This window comes from Filicampus tigris, chromosome 6 (genome assembly GCF_054856515.1).
Source record: "Filicampus tigris isolate MCC_2025a chromosome 6, RoL_Ftig_1.0, whole genome shotgun sequence".
NCBI lineage: Eukaryota > Metazoa > Chordata > Actinopteri > Syngnathiformes > Syngnathidae > Filicampus > Filicampus tigris.
In genome coordinates, this window is record NC_141222.1 from 4,241,372 (window position 1) to 4,255,301 (window position 13,930).

Here is a 13,930-nt window from a genome sequence, read left to right on the forward strand (position 1 = left end):
CCAATTCGGGGTGTCCCCCGCCTACTGCCCGAAGACTGCTGGGATAGGCTCCAGCATGCTTGCGACCCTTGTGAGGATAAGCAGATTTGATAATAGATAGATGGATGGATAATAGTAATAATAATAATAATAATAATAAAAAACATATATAATAATAATAATAGTAATAATAATAATAATAATAATAATAATAATAATAATGAGAAGAAATTAGCACATGAGAAAGGTGAAAAGAAACTCTTGTCAGAAGTAGGAGATTTCTGCGCTATTAAACAAGGGTTAGGAGAATTTCGGAGAATTCACCATTCTCATGAATATGTGCTTCACTCTTCGCACCGTGAACCCACTGGATAAAAACAGAAGAAAGTTTTTAAAATCCAAGAGAATTTCACTATGAAGGAATCTGTAAGCAGGTCTCAACAGCTGGCCAGGGTCAAAGGAGCAAACAGTATTTGTCTCCGAAACATGTAGACCATCAATTTATTATTTGCACCTCGTTTCCATTGTAGCTAACTCCCAAACGCCGTCTGCTATCCCATATCAAGGTTTGAGGCAGATTTAGTGATAACGTCCACTTCTTTGAAAGCCTGTCTACCCTAATACTTACAATAAGTCACTGTGTGTGTGTTGGCATCTGGTCCGACATTCCGATCAAGTCTTCACCGGTACGACATACAAATTCTTCTTTTTGTGAAAAACAAAAACAATATTTACAAATGGATACGGATGTAAAAGCCCCTATCCCACTGAGGGGATATCGTTTGCGAGTGTTGGCCAAGGTAGCGAAATGCGCGTTCACGTCAGGGCGCGCCAGAGTTCGTTCAAGGTCGCAAATGTTCGCCAGACGTTCTCCAGACGTACGCTAACAGTTTTAATGTGTTTTCTTGTTTTACTTCTTCAAATGTTTGAACTTGTTCAGGTGGATTTTGAACATTTCCTTGCGACAAGAAAAGTAGAGGCAAATGTCTGGGGAACGTCTGGGGAACGTCTGGAGAACGTTTGGTGAACTTGTGACCTTGAACAAATGCATAAGTAAAGGTCTGTGAAGATTCAGCCCTGCATTTCTCTTCACCCATCATGTATTTTAGAAATAGTGTTGTTAAAGAGGAAGTCAACTCAAGAATATGGTCTATGCACTCCCACTAGTTGAAACAAGGCGTTTTGATAAATATTGCATTTGTGGAATAAGCGTAAATCCACCCGTTTTTAGCCATCACTGCGGGCAGTCACTTCAGTCAACTGAAAATGTCATCACAGTTGCTCAGGGTTCAGATAACGACCAATCATGGTTCACCTGGTTTCTGAAGCTGAGCCATGATTGGACGTTATCTGAGCCCTGAGCAACTGCGGTGTAATCTTCAGTCGAGAGAAGTGACAAAATGGCCGCCCCCTCAGCTAGCTAAAAATGGGTGGATTAACTCTTATTGCACAAACACAATATTAATCAGAATGTCTTGTTGCAACTATTGGGCCAGCATAGAACATATTCTTGGAAAAAAAAGTTTGGGTTGTCTTCCCCTTTAAACGTGACTGCTCTCTTGATATAAATTGGGGATTTCATACATGCCTCTCCGATGTACTTTAGTGTTGTGTATTTTCTTACTCGGAGTGCTGCAGTGCATTTGTACAGCTGTGGCTCTTATGCAGGAGTAAATATGATCAGCTACTTGCTGTCCTTTCGTGCACAGGGACCCCTCGTAGTGCTGTAGCCGAGAGATCCACAAACAATCCAACATTGACCTTTCTGAAAGACACTGAATCCCTGGGAGATTATTACCTTGCACCAAAAACAATACAGCTTAAAGACAATCATTATAACACAAATAAATGTTAACTCTCAGCAATACTTAATTTGCATCTCACTTTACAGTTAAATTGTGTGTGTGCAAGTATACAGTAAGTGTTTGCAGACACACAAACAGCTCCACCCCTAATATATATATATCTAAATATATATATATATATATATATATATATATATATATATATATATATATATATATATATATATATATATATATATATATATATATAATTATGTATTTGGCTAATTGCTATTCCAAAATTGAATTTAGAATATTGGACGGCAAGGATTCTGATTTGTTTTTCATTATGGTAGAACAAACACATCTGCTGATGCTACTAAGATGAATGAATCATCTACATTCATGTTCACTTTCTGTGATCCCTGCTCAGTTATTTGAAGAATCTTAAAAAGACATTTGCAGTTCAAAAGAATCCTGTACGACAATGACATGTGCCTTGTTCAAATCTTTTCAGATGTACTGTATTTCTTCTTGTGGATTATATCAACAATCTATCAAGCAAACCATCCCTGCCCTGCTCATGGCGGATTCCTGACTTAAAAACGCAGCATACACCTGGAGATCTGTTTTGGCATTAGCTGGAACACTGGGAAGTGCAGCATGTGGCAATGTAGCACTAGCAGTAGTTTTTTTTCTTTTTGGAAATTTCTGTTGATTTACTATTATGTTTTGGCTTGAGCAAATTAAGACAACTCCCTGCTTTCATTGCCCTTTTACATACAGCACGCAGTGATTTTATTGATGAGTGTTGTTACAATTGCTTTAGACTTGGCTGTGTTGACAGTGGATTGCTGTTTTGGCAACATTTGATGTTGACTCTGAAAAGGGAGTTCCCGTATCCCTGAAGAAATTCTGGGTGGCTTTTTAACTCTGCCAGAAAATTAACAACAACAAAATAATCTTTGTTTGTGCTCAATAGCCTGTGAATTAATTAATTAGTTGTTCTTATCCTCCCATGAGAAAAATAACTTTAATATGTTGTTGTTGTTGTTATTGTTGTTTTAGCCTAGTTCTTTGCTTGATTTGTCTTGTTTCTTTATGTGGACTGTAAACCTGTTTAAGAAATGATGAAATATCCACCAAATGCACCTGTTTTACTTTCACCACAATGAATTTTGAGAGACTTGACGGTGTAAATGAAGCGAAGCCTTTCAGCTTTGATTTGGGGTTTAACAAAAACATCCTATATAGGAGTTGCGGCTATCATTTGACGTAACCCTCAATTTTCAAACCTGCACAAGTAATTGCAGTTGATTGAGAAGGAGAAACCTATGAAACATTTTCGGAAAAATGCAGTTTGCTTCAGACTTCCTCACAGTTCTGGAATGAGGTGCTTTGAAGATGAAACCAAGATTAAGTTGGACCACACTGAAGGGAACATAAAAAAAAACAAGTGCAGAGAAAAAAAGAAAGGCTCGTGATCCAAAGCAAACCACGCCATATTTCAACCATGCCAGAGGCAGGTCTAGTGCCCATTGTAAAAACATCCATTCAGGAGGGGTAAGAGCTGTATAACATGAAAAATGTGGCATTAAGATTATTTGAAGCTGGAACCATGTTAAACGGGTCAGTGATGGTGTAGCGGTTCACTGTCGTGACTACTGTGCAGGCCGTGTGGCTTCAGGTCCCACTCAGTGAGTATGAATGGCTGTTTGATTGGCTATAGTCTGCCTTTTCCCTGATGTCAGCTGCGATAGTCTCGAGCACGCTGCGACCCCGAATAGGATAAGTGGTAGGGAAAATAGATGGATGCGTGATCTAAAACAATTAAATAATAATGTGACTTCAAGCGGAAATCAACCCAAACATATTTTTATCAAGAATATGTTCCCAGCAGGCGGCACGGTGGTCGACTGGTTAGCACGTCCGCCTCACAGTTCAGAGGTCATGGGTTCGATCCCGGCCCCGGCCTCCCTGTGTGGAGTTTGCATGCTCTCCCTGTGCCTGCGCGGGTTTTCTTCGGGTACTCCGGTTTCCTCAAACAATTCCCAAAAAATGAATGGTAAGTTGATTGGACTCTCTAAATTGCCCCTAGGTGTGATTGTGAGTGCGGATGTTTGTCTCTGTGTGTCCTGTGATTGGCTGGCAACCAATTCAGGGTGTACTGCCCGAAGACTGCTGGGATAGGCTCCAGCACGCCCCGCGACCCTTGTGAGGATAAGCAATATCGATAATGGATGGATGGATGTTCCCAGCAGGCCCACTAATTGAAACACGGCATTCTCATAAATACTGCGCTTGTGGAATATACGTTAAGCAGCAAAATCCACCCCTTTTTAGCCATCTCAGGGGGCGGCCATTTTGTCACTTCTGTCGACTGAAAATGACATCAGAACTGCTTAGGGCTCAGGTAACGACCAATCAAGGCTCAGCTTCAGAAAACAGGTCAGCCGTGATTGACTGAGAACCGAGCAGTTGTGATGTCATTTTCAGTCGACAGAAGTGACAAAATGGCCGCCCCCGGAGATGGCTAAAAAGGAGTGAATTAACTCTTATTCCACAAACGCAATATTTATCAGAATGCCTTGTTTCAATTAGTGGTCTTGCATAGAAGATATTCATGAAAAAAATATGTTTGGGTTGACCTCATCTTTAAGACAGGACTGTGACTGCCAATGGATTTTTGTAATCATATTAGATATGAATAAAAACAAAATTCAGAGGCTAAAAGTTGAAGTTATTCCAGTGCATAAAGGACACAAACCTAAACAAGAATCAAGGACTATTAATCCCTCAGAATCATAATTGACAGCCATCTTTTGCTGCTTCTGCAGTGAAACCTATATCAAGAAGTCCGGGAATATGTTTCTTTCAGTACAACTTTACAGAGCCTTGCTTTTAGGGTGTCTGGTTGCTTTATTGACTTCCTCTGAGGTGGACGTCACAAAGAGTGCTGATCAGTAACATTCTCAGAGAGCTGACCTTTGACCCAGGCAACCACAGCCATTCTGGGTCATTCGGTTTTGAACCAATAGTAAAGTTATTTGGTCAGATGTGAGGAAGGTGTCACTAGAGCGCTGAAAGAAAAAAAAACTATTGACCTTACTTTGGCTTTCAATGTTCATCAATCAATCAAAAACATCATAGTGCATTTATTTTAAATGGCCCGCATATTTTTTTGTGGAACACAGTGTGCTGGACTTGTGTGAGAAATGTCAAATCAATCAATGTGTTGGACTGAGGTGCTTTCTACTTTGTAGCTGTTAGTGGTTGTGTATCACTCACTCCACGGCGGGCCCAAAATAAAAATTGTGAACAGCACAGTGCTGAAAAGGTTTGTACTGATTTGACCTCATCTTAGGTCAGCTAGATTTCATCCTTTGATTTAGTACAACTGTTCATCTAAACTTGAAGTTTAGAACCTTTTTGTATCCTTGGATACCTGACAAATAATTGTCTGAAAACTTAAATACCTTTCTGTGTTAATTTAAATGGGGAATATTAGTAATTATATATCACTGGACATTAAAAAGTGCTGGGCTGTTTTCCTAAGCCACTCGCTAGGTAGTTGTGGCTTTTGAGCAAATTGAGTTGCATTACTTTTGCCCTACATTGTAAATAATTGACTGTAGAATTTACAGTAAATTACCGGCAAAAAAGTTGCCAGGTAATTATTGTAAAATCTCAGTTAATTACTGTAAAAATATATTACAACATGTACAAACCGCATATAAAATACAATTACTTACTGTACTCTTAATTTTAGAAAACAGCAATTCATTGTAATCTAGTTAACAACTTTTTCTTGTATTCTAATAAATTACAGAAATTATCTGGCAACTAAATTTGCCAGTAAATTCCTGTAAATAAATAATACAGCATGTTGTTGTAAAATGATTTTACGGCTTTATTTAGCTGCTTTACAAATTATGCAGATTGTGAATGAACCAATAATAGCACCGTTTCAGAGCTGCTACAAAATACTTTTCTTAAAAGCTTTATTGAAAGAACATCATCAAACATTGTAGAACATTTCTTATCTTTTGGATCCTAAGCAGAAAGCCATTCGTAGTCCATCAGCCACCACATCATAGAGGAGACATGAGGATTGATGGCGTTGTTCAGCTTTGCTGTTTTTGTGCCACTGCTGGGGTTGATTCCAACAAAACATCAAAGGCAATTAAACTTGCAGAATCAGAAAGCAGCAGTGTTCTTTCTGCATCAGCTGCAGTGCCCTACAACAGCTCCAAATCCCCTTCCATTGCGTTTGGTCACCGCAGGTTTTAGTGGTGGTGCTCACTGTGTGGCTCCCTCTAGCTCTGAAACAAATGAAGCACAAGTTGCAAAACACACGACATGGTAGATTATTACTTTATTTTTAACTAACGGGACTGTGTCTATGATAGCAGAGGAAGGAACGCAGAAATTTGAACCCAATTTCTCGGAAATGAGCTTTTCCAGCGTGAACCCCCAAAACCCCTTCTGCAGCTGAGCGCATAAGTTTCCTTAGCTGTAATGTTGCCAGTTTATTGGAGAAATGCGATGTGAAGACAATGCAGACTGCCCTCGTGCTAAATGTTACATCCGCCTTAGCTAAAGTTATGGATCATAACCGTCAATGAAACAAATATTACTCACAAATCGTCTGAATTCTAAGCAGGGGCTTTAGCATGGGGTCGCGCGGGGGTGGGCAGTGCCACCCACAGACACGACCACCCAAAGAAAACTGGATGTAGTTCTGATGAATGGGATACAAAAAAAAAAAAAAAAATCAAAATCAAACCAACTTTTATTTGTTTAGCCCAAATCCCAACAACAGTTATCTCAATTAAGGAGAAAACAAAACACGTTTTAAAGGTGCAGTAGCCCTACGCTGGATTCAACCTACTTGAGCATTGTAGCACTCTTTTGTGACAATGTAGGTTGGGTTAATTACTTGGGCCAATCAAAATGGGTTGAAGGTTGGATTTGGGTGCGCTGAAGATCTGAAGCTGGTGGCAATTTTTAAATATGTTGAAGTAAATTTAATGCAAGATTTTTGTAAAATGTTGATAGTGGTTGGATAGCTCTCTGTTTAACACCACTGACTTTGGACACAGGGATTGGATTGGGGTTCACTGGGTTGGTTGAGGATCACCTATGGAAAATGGGTGGGCTGTGTCAGCATGTCAGGGTTCCGGGAGGACCCGGAATCAAAGCGGACTCTAAAAGCGTGGGCTCAGATGGTGTTTTGAACAAAAAGGGTTTATTCGAAAAAAAATACGCAAGACTGACAAAGTGCAATAAAAGGCACCGGTATGACAAAACCAGGAAAACGAGAATAACCAAAAACGCTTGCAAAAGGCAAAGAAAGAAATAACGAAAATTGCTTGTCGTAAAAGACAAAATCACACCAATTCCAAAAAGTTCAACCGAGGGTAGCTTTAATAACAAGATACAATACTTACTATGGCGAAAAACTTAAGGCAACAAAGGGAGCAAAATACATGGCGAAAGCATGAGAGGACGCCTAGAAAATTCAATACGTGGTGCTATGGTCACGAGCAAGGTGGAATAATCCGACAAGGAGTTGTCTGCTTGGCAGTCCTTAAATAGTCCATTGATTAAGATAACAAACAGGTGCGCTGCAGAGGATCCACCTACTGCCCCTACTGGAGCAACCGGGAACAACAAAAACAAAGCATGACCACAACAAGAACAGACCATGACAGTACCCAGCCCTCAAAGGACGCCTCCTGGCGGACCACCCGGCTTGGAAGGGAAGGACGAGTGGAAGGTACGGAGAAGGGACGGGTCCACAACCCAGGAGGGGGGGATCCACTGCTGCTCCTCCGGTCCATAGCCTTCCCAGTCAACCAAGTACTGGACACCCCGACCCCTGCGCCTAGAGTCCAAAATCTCCCTCACCGTGTACACAGGTCCGCCATTGATCACCCGTGGAGGAGGAGGCGGAGTGGGAGTGGGGGGACAGTGGGCTGGATGACACGGGTTTGAGCAGGGACACGTGGAAATGGGTTGGACCTTCATGGTTGGTGGCAACCGGAGCCTGACAGACACCGGGTTGATGATCGCTTCCACCTCAAACGGACCTGTGAACCTCGGTCCCAACTTGCGAAGAGCCAACAAGATGCAAGTCCTTGGTAGAGAGCCACACATTCTGCCCAACCTGGTACGCTGGCGCTGGACGCCGCCGGCGATCCACAATCGCCCGATTGTGAGCTGCAGTACATGACAGGGCGGCCCTGTTCTCCCTCGAAACTTGACGGGCCCCCGTGGCTGACGAGACCAGCGTGTTGTGCGCATATTCCACCCAAGGCAGATGGGTGGCCCATGACGTGGGCCGACACAGGCATACACACCTGAGTGCAGACTCAGAGATGAGATGTGGGACCAAGGTCGTGGTGGAACCGGTAAAGGCTGCAGTAACCCCGGTGGTTGACGGGAAGATTTGCTGCAGGCGCAGGCCTTGATCAAATCCAAGACATCCCTCTTAAGCTAAGACCACCAAAATCGCTGTGAGATGAGACGACATGTGCGGTCCATCCCAGGAGGCCACACCACCTTTGACGTATGCCCCCACCGTAACACCTCTGATCGGAGTTGCGGGGGCACAAACAGTCTACCCACGGGACATTCAGCTGGTACTTGCGTCCCCCTCCTTGCGCCTCCTGGATCTTCCGCTCCACCTCCCATCTCAACCCCCCACAATAGGGGAGAATGTTTTCGGGCCCAGGGCACTCCACCGCAAGGTCATGGATACGGGACAGGGCATCCAGCTTCCCATTCTTGGACCCACTGCAGTAAGTGAGGGTGAAGTTGTAACGAGTCAACAGTAATGCCCACCGGGCCTGGCGTGAATTGAGCCTCTTTTCAGATCGAATGTAGGAGAGGTTTTTGTGGTCAGTGTACACGGTGAAGGGCTCCTTGGTTCCTTCAAGCCAGTGCCGCCATTCTTGAAGGGCCAGCAGTTCACGGTTACCCAGGTCGTAATTGGCTTCCGCGGGGCTGAGTCGACGGGAGAAAAAGGCGCAAGGGTGGAGTCTCTGGTCGACCAGGGAACGCCGTGACAGTACAGCCCCCACTCCTGAATCCGTAGCGTCTACTTCTACAAAAAAAGGTATCTCAGTGTTAGGATGACGCAGGACAGGAGGATTGGTGAAGGCTCTCTTTAACATGCGAAAAGGTGTTTCTGCCTTATCATTCCAATCAAAGGGGACCTTTACGGACCAAAGCCGGGTTAAAGGTAGCGCCCTCTGGCTATAGCCCTCCATGAACCTTCTATAAAAATTGGCGAAACCCAGAAAGCGCTGCAATTGTTTTCTGGTAGTGGCCGTTGGCCAATCCACCACCGCTTGAACTTTAGCCGGGTCTGCTCTAAGCTGACCCACCTCGATAATGAACCCGAGAAATTTAACTGACTCGACGTGAAACTCACACTTCACCGTCTTCGCGAACAGACGATTTACTAACAACCGCTGTAAAATGATCCGAACGTGTTGCTGGTGTCCTTGGACGTTATGAGGAGAAAAAAAAAAAAATCTGAATGTCATCAAAATAGACAAAACAAAAAATGTTTAGAACGTCTCTGAACACATCATTAATCAAACTCTGGAAGACAGCGGGGGCGTTAGTTAAACCGAACGGCACGACCACGTACTCGAAGTGCCCCAAAGGAGTCTTGAAGGCTGTTTTCCCATTCATCCCCCTCCTCAATGCGTACCAGATGGTAAGCGCTACGTAAATCGAGTTTAGTAAAAATCGTAGCGGACTGAAGAGGGGCAAAAGTGGAATCCATTAAAAGCAACGGGTACTTGTCTTTAACGGTGATTTCATTAAGACCACAATAGTCTACACATGGTCGTAGGGTCTTGTCCTTCTTATCTATAAAGAAAAACCCCACCCCTAATGGGGACTTGGAGGGCCTGATAAGACCTGCTGAGAGCGAATCGTCAATAAATTCTTTCAATGCTTGCTGTTCGGGCTGTGATATCTGATATAAGCGGGTTGTAGGCAGTGGTGAGTTGGGTATTATATCAATTGCACAGTCATAGGGTCGGTGGGGAGGCAACGATTGTGCGCGCTCCTTGCTAAATACCCGACCTAGGTCATGATATATCTCGGGAATGTTGTCGAGACAAATCTCCTCCACTGTAATTTCCCGGGAAGGTTTACTGCCCTCGACAGCAGACCTCAGGCAGTGAGCATAACAAAAGGAGCTCCAACTTACAATGGCAGGGTGGTCCCATGAGATGACCGGGTTGTGGGTCTTATGCCAGGGTAATCCTAAAACTACTGGTGCAGCTCGTATGGGCATGACAAAAAAAATGCCTATTCTCCACATGATTGCCGGAAACTTTCAAGATCAAAGGCCCCTTGACTTGCTCAACCTCCGCCAGGAGTCACCCCTCAAGATCGTTCACCCACTTGACTTCTTTTAACTACTCGACCGGACAACCTAATTCCTTAACCAAAGCTGGGTCAATAAAGCAATCATCCGCCCCAGAGTTAAGCGCGCGGATAACAAGGGCTTGGTTAGGACTGATAATTTCTCCCTCGAGTTGGAGTCTGTTCTCTCGGAGAGCACCGACCTCAGTCTCTCCCCCCAGAGTCTGCGCAGAGTCGATCTCACCCTGATCTCTGCGGTCACTGCTGGGCGCAGTGGCTGGCTCACACTTGCCCATACATGTAGATGGACCGGCCCGGCGTGGAGGTCTGGTCGGGCACGTGGAGATGCAATGGCCCTGCTGACCACAGTAGAAGCAGGCATGCGCGTGGAACCGTCACTGTCTCTCCATCAGTCCCAGACGTCCTTCTCCCAGCTGCATCTGTCCCTCAACCGATGTGGCCACCCCTGGAATTATGTGGCGCTCGGGATGGTGGGGTTGTGCAGTCTCGTGGTTAGGAGGCATCTGGTTGACATGGAAGGACCTCGGCCGAGCATGGAGCTGCTCCCCTCCACGCTCCCGGTGTCTGTCTTGAAGGTAGTTGTCCAGTCTACTGGCAAGACTGATGAGTTCCTCCAAAGTCGTGCTGTCATCATGGATGGCCAGTTTATTTTTCAGGGAGGAACTCAAGTCAGTGTAGATGGCACGCAACACACAGTCACCAAAACCACTCTCCGCCGCCAAGATGCGTAAGGCAGTGGAATAGTCAGCAACTGACTGACTACCCTGATAACAGTCCAATAACTGACCTCCGGCCTCCTTCCCGCAAACTGGATGGTGGAACACCCGCCGAAACTCAGCAAGGAAGTCCGGGAAGGAAGACCAAAGTTCACGACAGGAATTGCTCATGGCCATGGCCCAAGAACTAGCCTCGCCAGTCAATAAACTAATCATGAAAGCCACCTTGGTGCTATCCTGGGCGCAAGTAAAGGGCTGCTGATCAAAGATTAGACTGCAATGATGTATAAATTGACGGCACAAACCAGGTTCCCCACCATAACGAGATGGGTGAGGTAGGGAGGCTTCGCGGTTCCCACCCACCGGTGGGTACACCCCGGTAGGAAATGTGGGTGACGTGAATGTAGCCACAGCTTGGGGGCTTGGCTGCCCTACCCGCATCCCTAACTCCACTAACCAGTGGGTTAGCAGGGCGACAGTGCCGCGGAGCTCTGCCACCAGCTGTTCTTGGCTGGCCAGTGCTTTCATAAACCGATCCAAGTCCACAGAGTCCATGGTCAGATTATTCTGTAAGGGTTCCGGGCGGACCTGGAACCAAAGCGGACTCAGATGGTGTTTTGAACAAAAAGGGTTTATTAGAAAAAAAATAACACCTAACCCCCTAACCCCTAACCCTAACCCAAGACCGACAAAGTGCAACAAAAGGCGGCGGTGTGAGAAAACCAGGAAAACGAAAATAACCAAAAATGCTTGCAAAAGGCAAGGAAAGAATTAATGAAAATTGCTTGTTGTAAAAAAAACAGATTACACCAATTCCAAAAAGTTCAACCGAGGGTAGCTTTAATAACACAAGATACAATACGTACTATGGCGAAAAACTTGAGGCAACAAAGGGAGCAAAATACATGGCGAAAACATGAGAGGCCGTCTAGAAAATTCAATACTTGGTGCTATGGTCACTAGCAAGCAGAGAAATAATCCGACAAGGAGTTGTCTTCTTGGCAGTCCTTAAATAGTCCATTGATTAAGATTACAAACAGGTGCGCTGCAGAGGATCCACCTACTGCCCCTACTGGAGCAACTGGGAACAACAAAAATAAAGCATGACCACAACAAGAACAGACCATGACAGTACCCAGCCCTCAAGGATATTCAATTGTTTTTACTCAGAATAAAAAGCATCTAGATTCTTTTAAGTTATATGAATATAATGTCATATGAAAATATAATTTATTTAAATTTCAATCGTGGCAAATAAGGATCAAGTCATCAGAAAACAATATCATCACAATGCAATTTCATTTGTAACTTGGAAAAAATAATAATGTAGTAATTATGTTATTATAATCATGATGAGAAGATCACATTATCCTAATCAAAAACGTGTTTCTTTCTCACAAGAAAAACAGCAATTGAAGGAACAAACAAGACATTTCACTCTTGACCCACTCCCAAATGTGATTGCTGTCTCCAGTAAGAGCGCATGCAATCGGAAGCCCGAACGGACAAAAGAGAAGAATTAACAACTTTGGATGAAGGAAACCACTGAAACAATGCTGGCACTTGCGATAGGAAGTGCTGATGAGCGAAGATTAAAAGCAGCCAGACTAAAAATAAACAGAAAGGACCCAGACACGCCAAGAAAGACAGTTAAGAAAATCGCATTACTTTACAGACTAGGACCACAGCAGGCTTACTGCAACATTTGCATTAATATACTGTATGTTTGATGTATTCTGTACATGTTTTGCAGGCATGAGCATAAAACCCCATTCATTGTTTTGCCGTCAACAGTCAAAACGTAACCGAATGCTCTGTAAGTTCTTACATGTTGTGGATATACATTATAAGACAACACACACACACACACACACACACACACATACACTCCCACACCCACGCACCCCCCCCCCCACACACACACCCTCACACAAAAGAAATCCAAAGCCAAATCACCATGCAAAAGGTTAGCCGGCAACAGAACTGCCCTCTCTTTCTTTCCCTTTGCCAACCGTGTTTAATTGGATGCCTGCAGGCAGGGACCTTGTATAGAGCAAATCTACAGCTTTTATAGTTTAGCCTGCTTTGATTCCAGTGCCAGTCTATAAAAACGCCACAGGTAATAAACTGGAAGAACAAAACACTGCCAAGTCTCACAAGCCACAGGTGAAATGAGTGTGGATGAGTGCACAGTGAGGAGCACATGCACATACGCAGACACAGCAGTGCCCACTTACAGTATGACAAATGCAAGTGCAAATTCCATTTAACAGTCTCCATCTGGAGGGAAGTAGGATGAAGAGGGAGTGGACATTTCCTCAGGAAGCAGCTGTAGGGCCACAGAACTTGGCATACAGAGGTGAATGTGCTACAGGCCGCAACAGGGGTGCTGTCATTTAAACTACCTAATAAATCCTGATGTGGCGGCACTTCTTATGAATCACCAGAGTGAAGCTTACTCCCACATGTAACAGTATCACAACAGCAGGAAAGTAACTTTGACATACTGTAAGTCTGATTGATTGATTTGTCTTGCTTCTTGCTGCCTTTAGTGATGGAACGGCAGGATGAAATCATCCCTGAGCACCCAAACAACAGCAATATCCGATGCAGTCCACAAGACAAACGATGCATACAGAAGACCCTGGCCCGACACCCACCAAAATCCACAAATCAGAGAAGCAACACCGCGAGGGAGGAAGCCAAGGCAGCGCTGGTGAGCAAAAGCATCATTTAATCACAGTCAGAGAATAACGCACTCACGGCCGTACATCTCGAGAGCGGGATTCACAAATTGTAGCGCATGAGATTAGAAGTGGAATGTTGCCAAGGTACGGCATAATTACTCATTTTCACCCTGAACTGAAAACAGTCAAATTGATAGGCCATACACATGAAGTTGATTTTCTAAGTCACAAAGGAGGACAAGGAACAGACAATAACTCATGTCTTTGAATATTCGACGGATTTAACAATCGAACCTGTCTAATGATATGTGCTGACATCATTTTGTGTAAAGACAGAAAATAATACACGTCCTCG

At 44.0% G+C, this 13,930-nt stretch overlaps 1 protein-coding gene and 1 long non-coding RNA gene across 2 annotated transcripts in view; one reads left to right on the top strand and one right to left on the bottom strand.

The window, feature by feature from the left end:
- LOC147145527 (insulin-like growth factor-binding protein 4) overlaps positions 1-13,930 on the top strand; it is a 28,061-nt gene that overhangs the window by 2,801 nt on the left and 11,330 nt on the right. Inside the window, exon 2 of the mRNA XM_086034693.1 lies at positions 13,441-13,604. Within this exon, the coding sequence (XP_085890819.1) occupies positions 13,441-13,604 (164 nt within the window). The remainder of the gene's footprint in view (positions 1-13,440; positions 13,605-13,930) is intronic.
- Positions 5,748-7,329, bottom strand: LOC147145528 (uncharacterized). Its single transcript, XR_015087297.1, has 2 exons — positions 7,214-7,329; positions 5,748-6,085 (listed from the first exon to the last, which is right to left on the bottom strand). It is a non-coding gene; the product is annotated as an uncharacterized LOC147145528 (long non-coding RNA).